Source organism: Antechinus flavipes, chromosome 4 (genome assembly GCF_016432865.1).
Source record: "Antechinus flavipes isolate AdamAnt ecotype Samford, QLD, Australia chromosome 4, AdamAnt_v2, whole genome shotgun sequence".
In the NCBI taxonomy this organism is placed as follows: domain Eukaryota; kingdom Metazoa; phylum Chordata; class Mammalia; order Dasyuromorphia; family Dasyuridae; genus Antechinus; species Antechinus flavipes.
Window position 1 is genome coordinate 200588419 of NC_067401.1, and position 21695 is coordinate 200610113.

General features: G+C 37.3%; 1 protein-coding gene across 3 annotated transcripts in view; it reads left to right on the plus strand.

Annotated features, from left to right (window-relative positions):
* The window catches only part of DAAM2 (dishevelled associated activator of morphogenesis 2), a 137539-nt gene that overhangs the window by 92811 nt on the left and 23033 nt on the right, over positions 1 to 21695 (plus strand). For all 3 annotated transcript variants that reach the window (XM_051996889.1, XM_051996891.1, XM_051996890.1), the window contains exons 4-14: positions 3119 to 3193; positions 3994 to 4088; positions 7017 to 7350; positions 9273 to 9383; positions 12065 to 12168; positions 12614 to 12680; positions 13594 to 13711; positions 15741 to 15879; positions 16954 to 17012; positions 17145 to 17329; positions 17922 to 18224. In XM_051996889.1, coding sequence (XP_051852849.1) covers positions 3119 to 3193; positions 3994 to 4088; positions 7017 to 7350; positions 9273 to 9383; positions 12065 to 12168; positions 12614 to 12680; positions 13594 to 13711; positions 15741 to 15879; positions 16954 to 17012; positions 17145 to 17329; positions 17922 to 18224 — 1590 coding nt within the window. The remainder of the gene's footprint in view (positions 1 to 3118; positions 3194 to 3993; positions 4089 to 7016; positions 7351 to 9272; positions 9384 to 12064; positions 12169 to 12613; positions 12681 to 13593; positions 13712 to 15740; positions 15880 to 16953; positions 17013 to 17144; positions 17330 to 17921; positions 18225 to 21695) is intronic.

Here is a 21695-nt window from a genome sequence, read left to right on the forward strand (position 1 = left end):
TCACCTCTTTTTTTTTTTTTTTAAACAACCCATTAGATTGTAACCTTCTTGAGAGCAGAGATTGCCTTTTGCCTCCATATCCCAGGGCTTAGCTTAGTACTTGGCACTTAGTAGGTACTTAATAAATACTTATTGATTGATCTCTGTTTAGGAACAAGTTTTGAGTAGAGCCAATGTATTTGTTGTTGTTCACTTGGTTTATGATTCATTTGATGTTTTCTCAGAAAAGATACTGAAATGGTTAGCCATTTCCTTGTCCAGCTATTTTATAGATGAGGAAACCGAGACAGACATGGTTAAGTGACTTTCCCAGGGTTACACAGCTAATAAATGTCTGAGTTTGGGTTTGAACTCAAGTCTTCCTAACTCCAATCCCAGGGTTCTATCCACTCCCAACTAGCTACCTTTAGAATATAACTTAAAGATCAATTAGTCCAATATTCATTCTATAGATATGGCAATTAAGATAGGGGAGGGGAGAGTTAAATGATATGCCATGATCAATTGAAGGAACTGAGAGTATTTAATTTAGAGAAGGGAAGACTCCAGGAAACATGAAGACTACCTCTAAGTATTTGGAGGTTGATTAATGTGAGAAAGGATTAGATTTGTTCTACTTGGTTACACAGGACAGAATTCGGACCAACCACTTACATACTTAAATACTAGGATTATGGAAGAATAAACAAAAACTAGTATTTATTCTCAGGAAGCTCACAAACTAGTTGGGGATGGGGATAGAGAATGCAAAAGTTATGTACAAAAAAGAATGTATAGAAAAAGCTTGTTAAAATTTCAGAAGGAATGTACTCAGTCTAACAGGGACAAGGAAAGACCATAACTCGGAATTTGAACTAAGACACAAAATGAAAGAAGTGAAAAGGGAGAACATTCCAGGCAGGGAACATAACCATGTTCCATAGTACCTAGAGTCTGGAGATTGAGTGTTGCATTCAAGAAATAATGAGTATTGTGTCTTTGTATCACAGACTATGTCAAAAGAAATAAACTGTAAGAAGACTGAAAATGTGGGAAGGGACCAGGTTATAAAAGGTTTCAAAAACCAAACAGATGATTTTCTTATTTGCTTCTGGAGGCAATAGAGAACACCCTTGCAATATCATTAGTCCTTTTCAAGAAGAAGGATGAAAAACAAGCAGCAATAATTGAATAGGGCAGTAATATAGTGGGACTTGTATCTTAGGAAAATCAATTTGAGTTTAATGTAGGAGAAGCTGAAGTGGGGAGAGATTTGAGACACAGAGACCAATCAGAAGAATATTGCAATAGTCCAGATAGGAGGTGAGGAGGACTATGCTAGGGTAGTAATGGCAGAAGAGAGAAAGTGTATTATACACTGTTCTCAAGGAATTTACATTCTACTGGGAAAGATAATATATACATATCTAAGTATACAGAATAAATTTTCTATATATATATATATATATATATATATATATATACAATATATGTAAGTAAATAAAAAATATTTAGGGAGAGGGAAGGCAGCAGCAGGAAGAAGAATCAGAAGAAGCTGAGTGGGAAATCTTAGAACTATAACTTGAAGGAAATGGAAGATTCTAGATGAAGGAGGCAATGTATTCTAGGCAGGGGTAGAGGACAGTGCAAAGGCACAAAGTGATAGATAAAATGATATGTATGAGTTACAGACAGATAGCCAGTTTGGTTATACCCTAAAGTACAGGAACGGGAAAAATACTAATAATGACGTTGCTAAAATAGGTTGAGGCCAGGACATGAAAGTTTTAAAAAATCAAACATAGGAACCTATATCTTCTTAGAAAAACCAGTGGAAGTTGTAGAGGGAGAGACACATAGAGAGATTTTTAGGCTTGAGATAAGGAAAAAATAAACTTGCTAACAGAGCTGTCCCAAAGTAGACAGATTTTTGTTCTTGTTCTTGTTGTTGTTTAGGCGGTAGTAAGCCATTTAATCCTGTTTGCCTCAGTTTTCTCATCTGTAAAAATGAACTGGAGAAGGAAATGGCAAACCACTCTGGTATCCTTGCCAGGAAAACCACAAATGGATCATGGCTGAAAAACAACTGAATGACAAAGTCATCATTTAACAGAAGCCTTCAAGCAAAGACTGTGTGTTTCCGGGGGATCAGGAAACAATTATTGTTAACATATGGGCTGGACTAGATTGTGAAAGAAAGTGCCATCCACATCCAGAAAGAGAATTATTGAGACTGAATATGGATCAAAGCCTAGTATTTTTACCTTTTTGTTGTTGTTTGCTTGTTTTTTTTTTCTTTCTTGTGTTTTTTCCCTTTTGATCTGATTTTTTTTGCACATTATGATAAATATAGAAATATGTTTGGAAAAATTGCACATACATAACTTATATTGTATTGCTTGCTGCTTTAGGGAGAGAAGAGAGGGGAGGAAAGGGAAAAACATTTGGAACAAAAGATTTTGCAGGCAAATGTTGAAAGCTATCTTTGCATGTATTTGGAAAAATAAAAACTATTAAATATTAAAAAAGAAAAAAAAACATATGGTTTGGACTAGGTGGTCTCTGAGGTCCCCTCTAAATTTGTGATTCTATAACTTTCCCAAGGATATGAAGCCTGGTCCTTGTCTCCTGAGAATCATTTTGCCTATGGAGAAGAAAAGTATCTAGAGGTCTGAAAGTTTGATAAGACAAGACTCTTAGGCAGCATTTAATCTCTGTACTAATATCTTTGACAATGTCAAGAACCTATGAGTTCAGGGGGGACCTGGAGAAGACATCAACAGCTCCTTAGCTTTTTCTTGAGCATTACCTTCACAATGGTAATTTTTTTAGAACCTTTGCCTAGGATGGGAATAGCCTTTTCACTCCAACTTCACCAGATACTTTCCCCATAACCTTGTAAGGCACTTATCATGTGATAATCTATACTTAAGATAGTTAAGATATAAATTAAATATTCTTGAGAACAGGGATTGGATCTTATTTAAAGATTGTCTCACCTCCTAGTACAATATTTTGCATGTAATAGGCACTTAATAACTTTTTACTGTACTGTTGTCTTTTCTCAAACCATAAATCTCCAAATTATTTTTTAACTTTCCAAAAAGTTATGCTTTACTTGTTTCTTTATTTGTTTCAGGAACAGGAGGATCCCAACAAGTTGGCGACCAGCTGGCCAGATTATTACATTGATCGGATAAACTCCATGGCTGCTGTAAGTAGTCTCTTCTTCTTATTTTTGAGGAAATCCTAAAACATTTCTGATGAGATGCTTACCTGGGCTTCAGCATTGAGAACACTCAGCCCTCCTCCAGCCCAAAGAGAAAGTCTGCATTTATGTACCCTAACTCCTAGATTGCGTTTTGCAACTCTTACCTTACCTCGAATATAATGTGTCATATTTTTATAGTACTGATATGCTTATATTTTATAGCATTTTATGAACCATTTTTTAAAGCTGATCAAGCAATAAGCATTCATGAGCAAGTACTTCTTATGTGCTGGGCACTGTGAAAAGCTTTAGGGGATACAGAGAAAGGCAAAATCAGTCTCTGCCTTCAAGGAGCTTATATTCTAATGGGGAAGACAATATATAAATATAAGATAGTTACAGATGGAAGGTAACCTGAATGAGAAAGCATTATCCATGAGCTCTCCTGGGTAGAGAGGAAGAGGAGTATATAATGATTATAAAACCTGTTATTAGTATTTGAAGTTTGCAATACACTTTTCATATGTTATTTCCTTTTATCTTCACATAATCTTAAGGAGTAGGCGCTATTATACCTATTTTGCAGATGAGGAAGTTGAGGCTGAGAGAAAGATGAAGTGATGTGTGTAGGGTTACATAGCTAGTAAATGTCATTGGAAGCAGGAATTCAAACTTAAGACTTTCATGACTCAAAAGTCAAACTCTTCATGTACTCCACCTCAAAGCACATAGGCAGAATGATCCTTCTCTCCCTTGCTCCATTAATACACACATTTTCTTCCTTATTTTTACTTTCTCAACAGATGCAGACTCTGTATGCCTTTGATGAAGAGGAAACAGAGATGAGGAACAAAGTTGTTGAAGACCTAAAGACAGCTCTTCGCACTCAACCTATGAGGTAACTCTGAGTCTTCTCCCTTAACCTTGATTCCCTTGGATCTAGTTCACCTCCCATGCCTTCCCTTCAAGTTGGAGGATTTTGGAATGATATATTCCTTCCTCACTTCTCTGTACACCAGCCCAGTTCCATTCCTCTCACTCTACCTCACTTTATACCATTCTGACACATTTTATTTCAGTTTACCATTCTTTGGAGCTGGGAGGTAGCCAAGGTTAAGGGCTCAGGGTTTAAGGGGTTGAAGAGGAGAGAAGCCTGAGAGAGAAAATTTCAGTAAATCTTAAATCCATGAAGGCCACCTTGGGAGAAAGATAGAGTGGCTATTTTGGTTCCTTTCATGCTTAGGACAATAGAGAGATGGGAGCCAGGTTAAATCTGGAAAGGACTTTCTGCAGCAGGGCTGAAACAAGTTTCAGAGCCTCCTCTGAAGGATTCTGTATACTCCTCCCCACAACCAACCAACCAACCAACCAACCAACAAGCATCCAGGTACTGTGGATACAATGGAGGTAGAAAACAGCTGCAATCCTCAAAGGGCTTACATTGTGATGAAGGAGGCAACATGAGAATAAATAGGTACATATCATCTATTTATAGAGTAGATGCAAGATAGTCTGAGAGGGGTAGGCATTAACAGCTGGAAGATCTTGAGTAAAGTCCAGAAAGAAATCTGGGAAACTAAGAGACCGAGGTAATAAGGAAGAGCATTTCAGACAATGCAAAACAGCTAATACAAAGTCCTGGAGATGACAGATGGACACAAGTAGTTCAGTATGAGGTAGAATTTTTCCTGATTTGAGAAAATAAATATACAGCACATTGAATGAAGGCCAGACTGCAGATTCTGTGATGCACCCAGATGAGATTTTCCCCTTTCTTTGCATTGAACCGAGGGTAAGGCTGGATAAAAAGTAGAAATTATTATGTCTGTCCTGTGTGTGATTTCTTCTCTTGAGGCCCTTGATTCCTCCTGCTGCCTTTCTTTGCTTTTATCTTGTTGAATTTCTGTTCTTATAACTAGGGTCAACAACAGGAGGGGTGACAGAAAAGAAAATGAAAAGTGAAGGGCTTAATGAGTGGTGTCAGTCTCTGATTTCTCCTTCTCTCTGAGTCTATCATTGGCGAAGGGTAGGGAAATAGAACAACAGTCATTTTCCCCTTCCAACCAAGAGCACAGAAATACACAAATAAATGTAAATGTGCTGTAAGCTCAACCCTATTTGGAGAAAGATACCTAATTTTTTTTTTCTTTTAAGATTTCTTAAAGAGGTGCTTAGGATCCTGTAGAGCTCTTTCCACTATTCTATAGCATATCACTCTAATAAATCCTTCCAATTCTCTCATCTAGCCTCATTGCCCTTCTCTAATAGTATCTTCTTCTTCTGCCTTGAGACAGAGGAAAGTTGAGGGTTGGAATAAGGAGCATTTAGTAAAGCTAATTGTTATCTTTCTCACCAACATGTAATCAGTTAATCCACAAGCATTTCGTAATGCCTACTTTGTGCCATTTGAGGCACCATGATAGGTGCTGGGGGAGAAAAAAAAGGGTCTGTTGTTTCCTTCAAGGAGTTTATAGTTCTTTCAAGCAAAATAACACCTATGTACAACTGGTTGTTTTCTTTTGTTCTTAAGAGGACCAAAATGATATTATGTCGAGTTCAAGGTACAATGTGTCTGATTATATCTGAACAAATAAGTACAAGCTTGGCACAGGTCAGACACAAGGAGGCATATGAATATACAAAGTAAATATAGTGTTATTTTGGTGGGAGGACTGTAGCCCCTGGAGAGATTGTTTTAAAAGGAGGCATTTCGGCTTAACTTTGAAAAAAGAACAAACAAACAAAAACCGTATCCTTTTAGTGAATTTATGGATGTGAAAAGAATAGTAATTAGAATTACTAAGTGCTACCTGCCCCATCCTCAACCATTTTGATCAAGGACAGAAGGAGAAGAGGCATTGGAAGAGGGCAGTGAAGCTAGACAAGAGAACCGAGAGGACTTCATCAGAGTGTCATGGTATATAGAAATGGAGAGAAGTCTGTGAGAGCCCAAGCATCTCTTCCAAAAATCTTTTAAAAATTAGATAGCTCTTTTCAAAGGAAAGGAATCAGGTATTCCAAGAAGCATAGGTAAGAAAGCATGCTTTCCAGGTTTGGGAAGCAGCTTGTACAAAGAGCAAAGAAATTGAAGATAGAAAGACATATGTAACGATCATCAAGGTCAATTTGGCTAGATTTTAGAGTGTATGAAAATCTGTAATGATCTAAAAATAAATTGAAATCTATCTATCAATATTTATTAAGTGGCTATGATGTGCCAAGTCCTGTGGAATACAAAAGCATCAAAAGCCAGAATTTGCTCTCAAGGAGAGCCAGGTTATGAAACAGAGCAATGCCAATCAAATGATAGGATGACAAGGAACTAATGTGTGGGTGTGATGTACTTGGAATAGAAATATGATATGAATGTTATATATAGTAAATACATAATATAAATACATGTATAGCTATGAAAATCTAATTGGTGCACAGTGGTGTGGGTTATTAGGTATTATTATCATATTATTAGGTATTATATATGTGAAAAAACAAGAAGATAGGTAGTTCTGTAGTTGGAATGACAGATTTGGAATCTGGAAAACTCATCTTTCTGAGCTCAAATCTAGTCACAGACATGAACTAATTGAGTGACTATAGGGAAATCATTTAATCCTGTTTGCCTCAGTTTCCTCATCTGTAAAATGCAATGAAAAAGGAAATAGCACCCCCCCCAGAACCCCAAATGGGATCATGAAGAGTCAGACACAGGTGAAACTACTGAACAATAAATATTAGCAACAAAATGTGGAATGATATGTCAGTGTACCTTACCTACTCTCATATTCTTTTCTCCCACTCCACACTGCCTCCTTATTCCCTTCCCCAGATTTGTGACTCGATTCATTGAGTTAGATGGGTTGACCTGCCTCTTGAACTTTCTTCGGAGTATGGACCACGCTACTTGTGAGAGCCGAATACATACATCCCTTATTGGCTGCATCAAGGCATTGATGAACAATTCCCAGGGTCGTGCCCATGTGTTGGCACAACCTGAGGGCATTAGCACCATTGCCCAAAGCTTGCGCACTGAGAATAGCAAAACCAAGGTGGCTGTGCTTGAGATCTTAGGTGCTGTCTGCCTGGTGCCTGGGGGCCATAAGAAGGTGCTCCAAGCCATGTTGCACTACCAGGTGTATGCAGCTGAGAGGACACGCTTCCAGGTGAGGGATATGAGAACAATATGAAAGTCATTCACAAAGCTACACAAGGGTGCTATTTCAAATGGGGCATGAGGGGCATATATTATAAGTAAAGGGACTGGGGAAATAAGGTGATGAAGCTTAAATGGAAGGAATTTGAGTATGCATGGAGATAGCATTTAGATGGATGGTATAAGGAAGGTATCATATAAAGAGTATAGGAATATATCAACTAGGTGAAGGGACTTGGAAAATAAAGAGCTAATACAGGGAAGGAATGGACCAGAGATGTCTCCAAGAGGTTGACCAGGAAAACGGGTTACTTTTACAACTGTTGGTAATAATAATAATAGTAAAAGTAATACAGATTTTGAAATATCCTGGAAAATTCAATCAATAAATTCTCAGGGTATCAGGACATCAATAGCTGTGGACTACAGTTGTTCTATTATAACATTGATTCATAAAGTTAACAAATGTTGCCATACTAAATATTCACATCTCCAAGCATCATGGAACAAAAAAGCTTTTGACATAGAGAGACCTAGAAGAAGAAATCAAAACCATGTGGTAGGAGGAAGATGTATATATGTACATATGTACAAGGATGTACATGTATCCTTGTACCAAGAATGCTTTTATCAGGCCTTTGGACAATAAGCTCACATCCTAATACTTTGATTTAATTACAAAAATAGATAATTTTTTGCAGTGGTTCATAGAACATCAAATATATAAGAATAAGAGCAGTCTAGTGACCTGTTCCACCACTATTTCTTTCTGAACCCCATCCAAAAAGATAAGAATGAGATTTTTATGATAATAAGATGAACAATATTGGTATTCATTTGCAATTTACAGTTTGCAAAGCACTTTTATTTTGTAGGCAGAGAGGTAATGTAATGAATAGAGTGCTGGACATTGAGTTAGGAAGATTTGAATTCAAATCTGGCCTCAGATGTTTACTAGTAATAGATTCCTGGGGAAGCCACTTAACACTATTTGCCTCAGTTTCCTTCTCTATAAAATGGGGTTAATAAAAGCACCTGCTTCTCAGGATTTTTACAAAGATCAATTATGATAATAATTGGAAAGCCTTAGCACAGTGCTTAATGCTTAGTAAATGCTATGTAAATATTAGCTATTATTATTTTACTTGAACTTCACAACCACACTGTGAGACATATATGATTATCTTCATTTTACAGATAAGAAAAATGAGGCTCAGAAAAGTAAAGGGACTTGCCCATGATCAAAGCTAATAAAAGACATAGGTAGGATTTGAACTCTGGTCTTTCTAATGCTAGGGGCCAATACTTTCTGCTGCCCTGCCTTTCATTGAAGTTAGATATTTCAAAGAATGCTCTGATAGGCCTGAGCCCAAAGTCCAATGACCTTATAGATGACCAAATATTGCCTAGAATTCTGGACCACAGGAAACTGTCCAGAGTTTCATGCAATTGATATTTATTGATCTTCTTCATACCTAAAATTTCAGTTTAACTCTCTTCCAATCTTACCCCAAACCTAGCATAGAAATTCTTTTGGAGTTTGTTTTTTGTTTAGTTTTTAAGCAATTTTCAGTGCCTGCAATGAATAGGTCTCTATATTAGGAACTACAGAAAAGATATAAAAAAAATAAAAGAAATTGTTCCTTCCCTCAAAGAACTTAAACTCAGTTGGAGTAACAGAACACAGAACACAAACAACTCATAAAAGAGTTTAATTAAGAAAGCATTTTGTCAGCACATTGTGATAACATAACTGGTAAGAGGAGGTAAAGCCTTAGTCAGAAGGAGTCAAGATAAACTTTAAGAGAAGCTTTAAAGAAGACATTAGGCAGGATGGGGGTGGGATGGGGCAATAGAATAACATGAACAAAAGCAGGCAAGAAGTCAAGATTAGTAAGGTATTAAGATCTCCTATCTTCTTTTCTCTCCCAGACTTTGTTGAATGAGCTGGACCGAAGCATGGGGCGCTATCGGGATGAAGTGAATCTGAAGACAGCCATCATGTCCTTCATTAATGCCGTCCTCAATGCTGGTGCTGGAGAGGTAGGTTACTTTCCTCCCAAATCCCTAGTCTCTCCCAGAGTACAGTGTTGTCTTAATTAGGTTTTTTCCAAAGTAGGGAATCCTAGGGTAAAGTAGGAAGTCAAAGGAAGGACCTTTGACTTCTTATTGGGCAAAGTCTGTCACCATCATCACTTTTAGGGAGTTTATAGTAACCTTCTCTCTATATTAAGCAACAAAATTAAAATGTGATACAAACACAAAGTACAGGCCAACTGTTACAATACAAATGTCATGCACTTGGATACATCATAGGCCAGAGTCATGCCCTCTGAAATATAACTACTTGAAGTATCAGCCTGATAAAAGCAAAATATAAATGAAAAGTAAAATGTAAAACTATGTTTCCATCATACTGATACTATGAAGAGGAGAGGATCCATTATTTTATCATTGTATCTACCATTGAAATCAGTCCTAATGGTTGCCATCAGACATTAGTCAATTCAAGAAATAAGATCCTATTTATATGAATTTTGTTAATGTTAGCTTTTTGTTTCTTTTAAGCAAAAAGATTGGTCTTCATTAAAGCCATTAGAGTCAATGAATAAACAATTAAATATTTAGACTTCAAAAATCTTAGTCCATGCTAACTGTCTTGAATTTCACAGCAAAGATCACTTTAAATGCTGTGATTGAGGCTTAGCTTCTTACTTAAACTAACAAGCAATTATTCTTCACAGAGCAAGTATAAACAGTTCTTCTCTACTGTTAACATTAGTCAGAACAGGCCCAGTATAAAGTTTAAAACTTAAATAGATCAAGACCAGTTAAATTAGGGGACTCAAAGGCTCTGATCTCTCTCTCTCTCTCTCTCTCTCTCTCTCTCTCTCTCTCTTTTTTTTTTATCAATCCCAGAAAATAGATAGATAGATAAATTCAGGAAAACTTCCTGAAAAAGAAGAGAGATCTGAAGTATATTTGAATAATAGAAGACAGTCCAATACGTTAACTAGAACAAAGGAAGTAGATATAGATTACTATAGTGAGAGGTTTGGAGGGAAAGTCAGACAAATCAGAAAAAAAGAAAATGGTCTTATCTGAAGGGTCTAAAGCAGAGAGAAATCCAGGATGGGAGCAGAGCAGGAATTTAAGACAATATTGGAAAATGAAGAATTAGTGCTTGGAAATAAACTGAAGAATAAGGGGCATGGGTTAACACTTCTAGAAGAACTTTCTGAGATGTTGGTGATATTGTTACATTTGAACTATGTTCTGAAGATATGACTGTAAATTCTGAGCCTCATGCTATCTTGATATCTTTTATTGTATAATAATAATCCTTAATGCTCTTAGATCTCAGAGTTAGAGCTTCTCTCCGAGACTGACTAAATAAAGCCTTAGGAAAAAAAGACATTAGAAAAGTAGCTATAGTGTACATGGAAGGGCACCCCTAAATGAAACAGCATCTCAGCATCATTTTGTTCCAGGATGGAGCTAATGCATGTCCTCAGCATTGTTTTTCTTTCCATTATCTTCCTTATAAATGACACTCCAATCCAGCATAGGATAGGATAGGGTCAGAAGTATGGTAAGTTTCTGATAGTGGCTTGACCTTGTGATGGTGTTATTACTTGGGTCTTTAGAATATGTACCAGCTTTGCTAAGCATTCTAAGCCAAAATTGTGTAAGTAATATATTATATAGGTTGTATAGGTAATATTTTTTACATACCTGCAGGTTGAGTAGGTAACATATTCTAATATTGTATATTCTCATTAAAAGACTAATAAGAAATTGAATAAAGTTTGTATCTTCTCTCTCTCCCCTCTGGGTGGAATTTCCCATGGGACTCTGTAAATTTTGGAGGGACCAAGAGCATATATTACAGGAACTAGTGTAGGATATCATGAGAAAGTCAAACCATCAAGCATTTATTAAGTGTCTATCAAGTATCAGGATGCAAAAAAAGGCAAAAAGCCCTTCATTTAAGGAGCTCATAATCTTAACAAGCAAACAACTATGTACAGATAAGAGATATACAACTTGAAGGTTTAGGAAAAGCTTCTTGTAGATGCGGGCTATGGCCAAGATTTCAGAAGAGTCAAGATGACAAGATGAAGTGCGAGAGAGTTACAGGGAGAAAAAGTCAGTGAAAATACATGGAGCTGGATGATGGGATGCTTGAGAAATAACAAAGAGGCCATTGTCATAGAATTGTAGTACAAGAAAAGTAAGATATAAAATATCTGGAAAGGCAGGAAGGGCCCCCATTATGAAGAGTTTTTAAAAATCAAACAAGATTTTATATTTGTTTCTAGAGGCAATAAGGAACCATTGGAGATTATTTAATTGGGTGAGACATGGTCAGACCTTCCTTTTAGGAAGATCAGCTTAACAATTGAATAGAAGATGGCAACAAGTAGAAGGCTATTTCAATAATCTAGGAGTTAAGTGATGAGTGGCTACATCAAGATGGCAGCAGCACCAGAGTGGGAAAGGGGAACTATAAAAAAGATGTTGTAAAGGTAGAATTGACTAGACATGGCAACAGATTGGATATGGGTACGGTTTGGGGGAGAAGTGCATTAAGGGCTTAAAGAAAACATTAAATGATGGTGGTTTTCTGATCTAGACAATGAAATAAATCTTTCTTTACTGATTCTGCTCCCTGTCCCACTACACCCCCATTCCAATTTCACCTCATCCCAATTTTTTTCAAGGATAATCTGGAGTTTCGGTTACATCTGCGATATGAGTTCCTAATGTTGGGAATACAGCCTGTAATTGACAAACTTCGCAGGCATGAGAACGCCATATTGGACAGGTAGGGGACAAAACAAAAGACTTATTCATTTCATAGTGGAAAAGGAGGCCTAAGAATAACAAACTCAGGATGGTGGGAAGAAGCACAAAAGGAACAATCCAAGGAGAGTAAGCCTAGGGTAATTATCAAGTATCTGAGAAGACTTCCAAGAATGAGAAGTATAGAGAAGAATTTATGGTACCCAGATTAAGCCAGACACTTCACAATTTGGTCTTGGCTAAAACCTATGGGTCTCTTAAAATCTCTTTAGTTTCTTTTCTGTTTGACCACTTCTCTGTTCACCAACCTCTCCTTCAAAGCAAAGTAAATATTCCCTGCCCATCTATGTGGAGGAGATAGTCAGTAAATGCTTGGCTGAAAGGAATGTTTGGATCTTATCTAATTTTGATTTCCTTACTGTGAGATACTGCTCAGTTGTGACATTCTTTATCTTTTCCTTGCCCAGGCACTTAGACTTCTTTGAAATGGTCCGGAATGAGGATGACTTGGAATTAGCCAGAAGGTTTGACATGGTGAGATCCAATTGTGCAAACACAATATGTATCAAACCTCCCAATGGTTTCCTCAGAAGTTCCTGAAGGATGGTACACCAAAGTGGGCATTCTACAAAGAGCATTATTAACTTTCTTGTTTCCAGGATGCTCACAATGTCTAGATTCTGCCAGAACTCTCTGTAGAATTAGCATGTATCCATAGGTCCTGATCCTCAAAGGAAAGAAAGCATACTTTTTTTTTTTTTCTGAGGCAATTGTGATTAAGTGACTTGCCTAGGGTCATATGGCTGGGAAGGCATCCATTCTTAAAGAAACATAGAATCAACTCTGTATTACCTGACTGACAAACAACATAACTCTCTTGGGATATTTCTTCTTGTCATCATTTGATTTGTATTTAAGGAAATGTAGTCTTATATTAATGTCAACCTCAGCAAAATATAGGAACAGGATAGGTTCTAGACCCGTGATTTCCTAAGTGTAAGGAACTTCTAAGTGAGGTATATAGGTCAGTACCTTCTTAGCAACTTAAATTCTTAGAGAGCTGTTTACTGTACTAGAAGATTCTATCAATTGTATCACATAGACAGTATTGGCAGAATCCCAGCTAAACAATTCACACCATAAAAATGTGATAAATTCCCAAATCAGATAATTGTCTATATTTTGATTATCCATAACATGTTCTCCAGATCATCAACAGTTAATTATGAACTTCTTTACTTGTGTCTAAGCAAATTGTGGGTGGGATCTCTGGCTGTTTATGCTGAGACAGTTGGGAGATGAGAAATGGAAGGAGGTCCTGGGTGGGAGGCGATATCTCAGAGTTCATTTATTTAAAACTCAGAATCATCTCCTTCCTCTTCTTGCCTCCCTCTCTCCCTTCCTTGGGTTCCTCATTCATTTATTCCTTACTTTGTTTTTCCATCAGGTACACATTGATACCAAGAGTGCATCACAAATGTTTGACCTGATCCATAGGAAGCTGAAACACACAGAAGCATATCCCTATCTGCTCTCCATGCTGCAACACTGTTTACAGCTACCTTGTAAGTCCTGTCTCTTCCTCCACCATTAGTAGAGACCACAAACATTTAACTTGGGGAGATGGGAGAGAGCCCCCTTTTAGCAGAATTTTCCCAAGTGTTATTCCCTCAGAAGATATTCAGATGACTCTTCTAGGAGACCAGGAAATAACAAAAATGTCCAGAAGCTCAAGCTACTGTTAGTTCCTTGTATTTGGGGAAAGAAAAATATGGTTTAGGTCCCTACCTCTACTCTACTCAGAAGAACCTAGGCTCTTGGGAGGAACAGGAGACTTAAATAATTGAGTTGACAGTGTCTTTGACCAACAAGCATCATCTTGATTTTTTCATTTCAAGGTCATGTTGTCCCCACTTTCCTATTTCTGACAGTCAACTTTCCATTTTCTTGTGGAGTTTCCAGTTAGGAAAGAAATACTATTTGTGCTGAGTAAATAGGGGAAATCTTATTAAAGATATCTTTCCCTCCTAGTTTTACCTATATCTCCATTTTTTTCCTTTTCTACATTCTACTTGCCCACATACTTCTGTTTTCATCATTTTTAGGGTTATTCTAAGAGTACAGATTAATCACATTATTTGTGATTACTACTCAAGTCATAAAGACTTGAAAAGAAGAAATGGGTTTAAATTGTCACAGGAAGAATTTAAGTTAGACATAAAAGCAGAAATTTTTTTCCCATGAGGATTATTGGATATAGGAATGGACAAACAAGGAGGAGTATATACATTTTATTTCTCTGAAAATCTTTTTCAAAAAATTTTCTCCTACTTGCAGTATATATATATATATATATATATATATATATATATATATATATATATATATATATATATGAAATAGCTATTCCATACCTGAAAACCTCTGCTTTGCCTACTCATCTCATTTTTCCTTGAGGAAAGAAGAGTATAACAAACAAATAGAAAAAGTCCTATAAAATGTAGAAAGGGAGAGTGATGGGAAAAGAAGGGTAACGACATGAAGCAAGGAACCTGCCACTGCTTCTCTTCAAAAAAGAAGACAGAGGAAGTGGGAGTTCCTTCTATTTCCTTCCTAAGATTTAATTTTACTCTCTTGGTTTCCAGTCTTTTTGGACTGCTTGTTTATCATGACAGTGGGTCTCAGGTGGGACAGTGAGGATGAATTTGTATATTCTTTGTACAATTGAACTTTGGTGTTATGGCACCCTCCATCCCTGAGATTCTATGATGTTTCATGATGAGATTCCCCAAGATTGTTTTTTTCCTATGATTGCTAGAAAGCATAGGAAGAAGTAGAGGATCCATTTACTCAAAGAAGCAGATTAGGTAACCACCTTGTAAATGGGGGTGAGGGGCAAAAGATCTGAGATACGTTAGTAACAGCAACACAAATTCCCACATGTCCAGTCAGACTAATAGGGTGCAGCTAAATGACTAGAGAGCAATGACCTCAATAACACTAGGCCTTTGAACAAACAAAACAGTGTCTTCCCCTATATAAAGGGACTTCCTCTGGGATGCCTTCCCTGAGTAACACTACTCATTCTTCATCCCACAAACATAGTCAGTGACCCCTACTCTTCTGTAATATGTAATATCTATCTCTCAATTGTCTGTTCTTATGGAGTAGTGGCATGAATAATTCAAAGCACAATCTACTTTTCATTTTTATTTTCCTTTGGAATTCATTAGTTTTGTAATTGATTCACCTTTCTAAATATACTTTCCTTTGGAAGATATGAAAATGAGTTTCTCTTCTTAACAAAAAGCTAGGAGAGTTACCTAGCTAGGGGAAAGATGAGAGATGGACCTGGGGATTTAAAATTCCACAGCAGATAAGCTCTCCAATTGAGAGTGAATTAGATTTATGAATTTCCAGGAGCTACATTTTTCTGATCTCCCCTCCTTAGATTGGAAGTTTCCCCAAAGTGCAGACCACATCTCCTTCTTCAGTTGGGGGCTGTGTCTGCTCTTTACTCTATGCCCCAGGCTGTGATACCCAGGCTCTAGCTCCTGGGGCTCAGTTAAGACACAGTGACTGCCTTGCCTTCAGATAAGCGGAATGGTGGGAGCATCCATCATTGGCAGCTCCTAGATCGGATCCTCCAGCAGATCGTCCTACAGGATGAGAGGGGCGTGGACCCTGATTTGGCACCCCTGGAGAACTTCAACGTCAAAAATATCATCAAGATGTGAGCAGCAGTGACCCTTCTCCCTTCCTTCTTCTCCCTACTCTTCTCTATCCCTTTCATTCATAAAATCTCAACTTTCTCTTTCCAAAGACAACAACCTCTAAGTAGTGTATAGAATGTTAACTGACTCTCGATTATCCACTTTGAGGTTTATGCACAACAAGTATTTAGTTCCAGTCTGACTTCCTTTTACCTCCTCTCCCCACCCAATATATTTCTGGGAGCCATTTCTACATGATCAATCAGTGTCTATTCAAATAACACAAGCATATTTTAGTATCAGCTTGAGACAAATATCATTAGCAGAGTAAATCTGTTTAAAATAACTCATGCTGTGTATTTTTAAGCCAAGTAGAAATGGTTATTTTAATTATACAGAGTTTTGAATTATTTTGTGCCACACTTCTCATTAGCCCAGATAATCGAGAGTTTGCTGCATTACTCTATTTAGGAAGCTTAAAAAAACTGACCCTACACTTTTTGGGAAATGAGGAGAGTAGAAGACAGTTCCCTCCACTAACACAGAAGCTGAGAATTTAGACCACTGGTTAGGGCCAAAAGACTAGTATCTCTGCCCATAACAGTTTTCCTATTCCTTTCCCAATCATCCTCACTCCAGCTAACATGGAAAACAGAAGGTGGGATATAAAAATTATTTTTTTGGTTGGGGAGGAGAACAGGTGAGAGTAGAAGAACCATTTTCTAATGGCACTAATCTGCTGTGTGACCTTCAAATCACTTAATCTTTGGGGGCCTTATTTACATGGCTTATAAAAAATGAGAACGTTGGGCTAGATGATCTTTAATATTCTTCCCAAATTCAAATATTTTAGAATACTATGAATTGGATAAGATAATGAAAATTTGGGGCAAACCTAAGGATATTGATTGGGAAATCAATTGACCAGTTTTGGTCAGTTTAGGAGAAAGGAGGCTGAAAGGTTAGAAATTAGACTGGATGGAGGGGAAAGCAAGCTAGATGGGGCAGAGGGAAAAGCTAAAGGTTGAGTAGATGTAGTGAAAGGGATAAATTTCAAAGATTATCGGCAAGTGAAAGATAATTTCATTCTTTAGGCTTGTCAATGAAAATGAAGTGAATCAATGGCGAGATCAAGCTGAGAAATTCCGAAAAGGTAAGTATGTATGAACAAGGCTGCCTGCTTTGTTCTTTCTCACCCCAGTCTCTTCATGTTCCAGAATCCTTGTTGCCATGATTGGTAAGATGGTGACTCCCTTTTTCCTGCTGATCCTCCCTAATCCCCCAGAGCACACAGAGCTGGTGAGCCGGCTAGAGCGGAAGGAGCGAGAATGTGAGACAAAAACCATAGAAAAAGATGAGATGATGAAGACTCTGAACAAGATGAAGGATAAGCTGGCCCGAGAGTCCCAGGAACTACGTCAAGTCCGGAGCCAGTTGGCAGAATTGGTAGCTCAGTTTAATGAGTTCTCGGTAAGAGTTTTAGGTTGTTACATCCTTTTGTAACACACACACCTATACCATGTGAATGTGCCAGAGTCAATATCCAGGACTGGGGATGAGAAAGGGAGTGTACCAGGTTTCCAGTAAGGAGGTTAAATTGCACTACTGAGGAAAAGGGGGGGAATTAGAGAGAGGGATAAGGAGAAAGGGAGGATTGAGAAAACCTAAAACTAAGGGAAAGAGTAAAGGAAGCCCTAGAAGTAACAATGAGGCCGCATTGAATATATGCAAGGCTACATCCATCATTGCAGCCTTGTGTTAGTCTGTGTCTCTGTAATTATGAATATTCCAAATATGTGTTATGTGTGTTCCTGTCTTTGTATGCTTTCTTATCCATATGTTGTGTGTTTGTTGGATTTGGAAACACAGACATGAGGATAAGGGTGAGTGCAGGAGGGAGGTCAAGGTTTAAAGAGGAGAGAAAGAAAACAATGAGGGTTAGGGTGGATATAAAGTTGAGGATGGGAGTGAGTATAAGATGCAAAGGCAGAAGTGGAGTTAAGAGGTCATGGATCATGGACAACACTGTTAATGATTACTTTGATTTCCTTTTATCTTTCAGCCCACTGGTACTGTGTCTTCCCCTCCTCCTCCAGGAGGTCCTCTTTCCCTCCCCTCTTCCAAAAACTCCATTGACTTACCTCCACCCCCACCTCCCCTGCCTTTCTCCTGCAGCCCTCCACCCCCACCCCCACCTCTTCCACCTGGTGGACCTCCCCCTCCTCCAGGGGCACCCCCTTGCTTTGGCATGGAGATGCCCCCTCCTCTAACTTCTCTGCCTAGCAGCTGCCTGCCTCTCAGGAAGAAGTGTGTACCGCAGCCTTCCCATCCTCTGAAGTCTTTCAACTGGATAAAGTTGAATGAGGTGAGCAAAAAGATCTGGATTACTTCTGTGTTCTTTACCTTGAGACTACATTCCTTGAATATACATAGTCTCTAGAACTCTTAGCCAAGTGTTTTGGATGAGTATATAAGGAAGAAGAGGTATTGTTTTGACATCTGAGGAGCTCTCTCCAACTGGAGAGCTATGATATGAGACAGAGACAGAGACAGAGACAGAGAGAGAGACAGAGACAGAGACACAGATGCAGAAACAGATATAGATAGCTAGAGAGAGAGAGAGAGAGAGAGAGAGAGAGAGAGAGAGAAACCATTTGTATACAATCTAGAAACAAGAGAAAAATACTGTAGTGAAAATTATATTAAGTCCTAAGAGGACAAGAAGTACAGTAATCAGAGCTGGGTCAGATAATCAGGGAACTTTTCCTAGAGGGCATTGAATTATAAATTTGATTTTTAAATAGAATAGTGCACATGGAGAAAAGGAAAGAAAGCAACCTGAATAAGGAGAACAGTTTGTTTACAGTCTCAGATGAGAAAAAGGCAAGGAATGCATAATGGAGACTTGAAATGACTAATTCTTATCAAGAGATATAATACAAGAGCAAAGTGGAGAAATCTTGCCAAGGAATAAGGGTAGAAACAGAGTATTCAGTCAGTCAATCAACAAACATTTAAGGGTTTACCATCATTCTGAAGGTAGTTTTGTTGTCACTGATATGGAGGATTGTTTAAAAGTCTCTGGCAGTTTTTAAAAAAAATCATATAATAATATCTAGATGTGTCTATGAAGGTTCAGGGCATCTAATCACACTTTTTAAACCAACCTCATGATATTCCATTCGTTTCTTTGACATATACACAGACACTGACAGACATACAAATTTAGACACTTACTACTCAGACGGTTAAGCATTATCTCTCCACTATGAGGAGCTACATAAGAAAAAAAGAGAAAGCCCTATTTAATATTAGAAACACACTCCACAGCTTCATCATTAATAAAATTAATCAGGCAATAAGCATTTATTAAGTACTCACTGTATACTAGATATTGTGCTAAGTGCTGGGGATTCAAAAAAGGCTTCTAAATTTAATGATGAATGGCTAAAGATGTTTTTCACTTGCATCATCAGAATGAGAGTTGCACTTAACTACCCATAAATAAATGTGAATACACAAATACAGTACATAGTTGCAAATAATTGAATACATATTAATTAGTACTTAACCAGTGGTTAAGCCAGTAGTGTATAAATTTGTAGCCAGAACTAATGAAATCCATTGGCATATGCACTAATTCTTAATGGAGTTGTATTTTATACCTACCTTTCTAACTAGGAATGTTTTTACTTTTGGCAAAAAACTAATAAGAGAAGACAATTCTAATACGGAAGGAGAAAATAACAGTGTAGAGAATGATTTGATGGCAGGGTTATTATGCTAGGGAGGCTGTCAGTGCTCTGAATGTATAAGGTTAGTGTCTCCTGGAGAATGGAGGGGTGGAGGATCTTAAGGAGAGATACAGGAATAGCAGTTGCCATGGACAGGAAGCATAAACCATCAGATGTTGGTACCCTGGGGCAAAACCTATTTGTCCCATGCTAGTTATGACTTTTTATTTAAGACTGTTGCCATTGAAAAGAAGTAGCCATTTAGAGATGTAGAATTGAGTAATGAAGTTGTCTCTAAGTAGCCTAGCCACTGGCATAAACAGATAATAGAATTGCAGAATTTTGGAACTGCAAAAAAGTGTAGAGAAATGTTAGACCAATTCCATCATTACAGGTGAGGAGACCAAGATGGTCAACTATTTGCAAGTACTCTTGTTATTTTCAAGCAAGTCATTCAGCCAGCCAATCAATAGATATTTATTAAGAATCTGTTATATGTAAAGCTAAATTAATTACTAGGAAAAGATACATATAAGAAAAATGAATGATCCTTGCCCACAATGGGCTTATGCTCTCATAAAAGAAGGTGGAAAACCTCAGTTAGTAGTTAAATTTGGGATAAACAAATGAGTACTATTATTTCACTGTTGGTTTGTCCAAGGGAGGGAATGTATGATATCATCCAAACATGTAATTTAGTAGGAGAGACAATGCATAAATAAATAAATAGAAGGTATTCAAAAAGTCTGTAGGATTTTTTTTAAGTCCTGAAATAGTTGATAGATATGATTTAACAATATTGAATGCTATCCACTCTTGAAGTTATAAAGTATAATAACAATTATTACTAAAGTTTAGGAAAAATATCTCTTGCAGCTATCACTGTGTAGTGGAAAAACTGCTGGATTTGTAAGCAGAGCACCTGGATTCAAATCTTGTTTTTTATTTACAATTAATGTGACCTTAGGCAAGTCAATTAACCACTCTGGACTTCAGTTTCCCTAAAAGTAAAATATGAGGATTGTACTAATGACCTGAAGGTCTCGTCTACCTCTAAATCTATGATTCTGTGATGTCTGTTTAATTCCAGTTCTGTAACAAAGGAAAATGGTCGTTATACATGAGAAAGTAAATTGTGTCCTATGGCCAGCAGAACTGAAGATATAGGTAGATAAAACATGTTAAGCACTTACTTTGCATCAGACACTGTGTTAAGTCCTGGTAATGCAAATATAAGCAAATAAGTCAGTCCCTGCCCTAAGAGAGTTTACATTCTAAAAAGGGAAGACAATTCTAATAGGAGGGAAAAAGAGAAGAGATAAAAAGGTGAGGGGGCATGTTGTGAAAGTGGCTGAGAAATGACTCTGGAGATCTGTTTGCAGGAAAGCTAAAAACTCACCTATGAAATCCTAGGGACAAAGGCCAAGGTTCCTATAAGCAGGGGATGAGGATAATTGGCAAACTGGAGGTATGGTATGAAGATAATTATGAGAACAAAATTCACCTTTCATTACCAGAAATATTGCTGATTATCACTCATATTCATAAAAGCTAGTTACTAAAGCTGAAATGATATATGTTTAAAAACTAGGCAAATTTATATAGACTACAAACATGAAGAGTTAAATAATTACAAGACAACAGAGAAATGAATGAATGAATTATGAAAAAAGAAGTTGGAGTCAGGTCGCTAATGGACTTAAATGTCAAATAGAGAATGTCTGGTAAATAGAGATTATAAAGAGCATGGATTAAGAGGGAAGAAATTAAGACAGGAAGACCAATTAGTAGAGTATTTCAATATTTCAAGAGACATGAGATGAATGCTTATAAATTAAGGTCATGACCACATGTATAGAGAGAAAATGATGGATACAAAAAGTATTCTGAAAGAAAAATTCATGAGATACAACTACAAATTGGATATGTGGAATGATGAGGAATGAAGAATTGAATATGATTCAGACTGTGAATCTGGGTGATTAGGAGAATGATAACACTTTGCTGGAATTAGGGAATCAATCAATAAATTAACATTTATAAAGTATCTGCTGTCTTCCAGACATGTGTTAAGTTCTGAGAATGCAAAAAGACAAAAGATA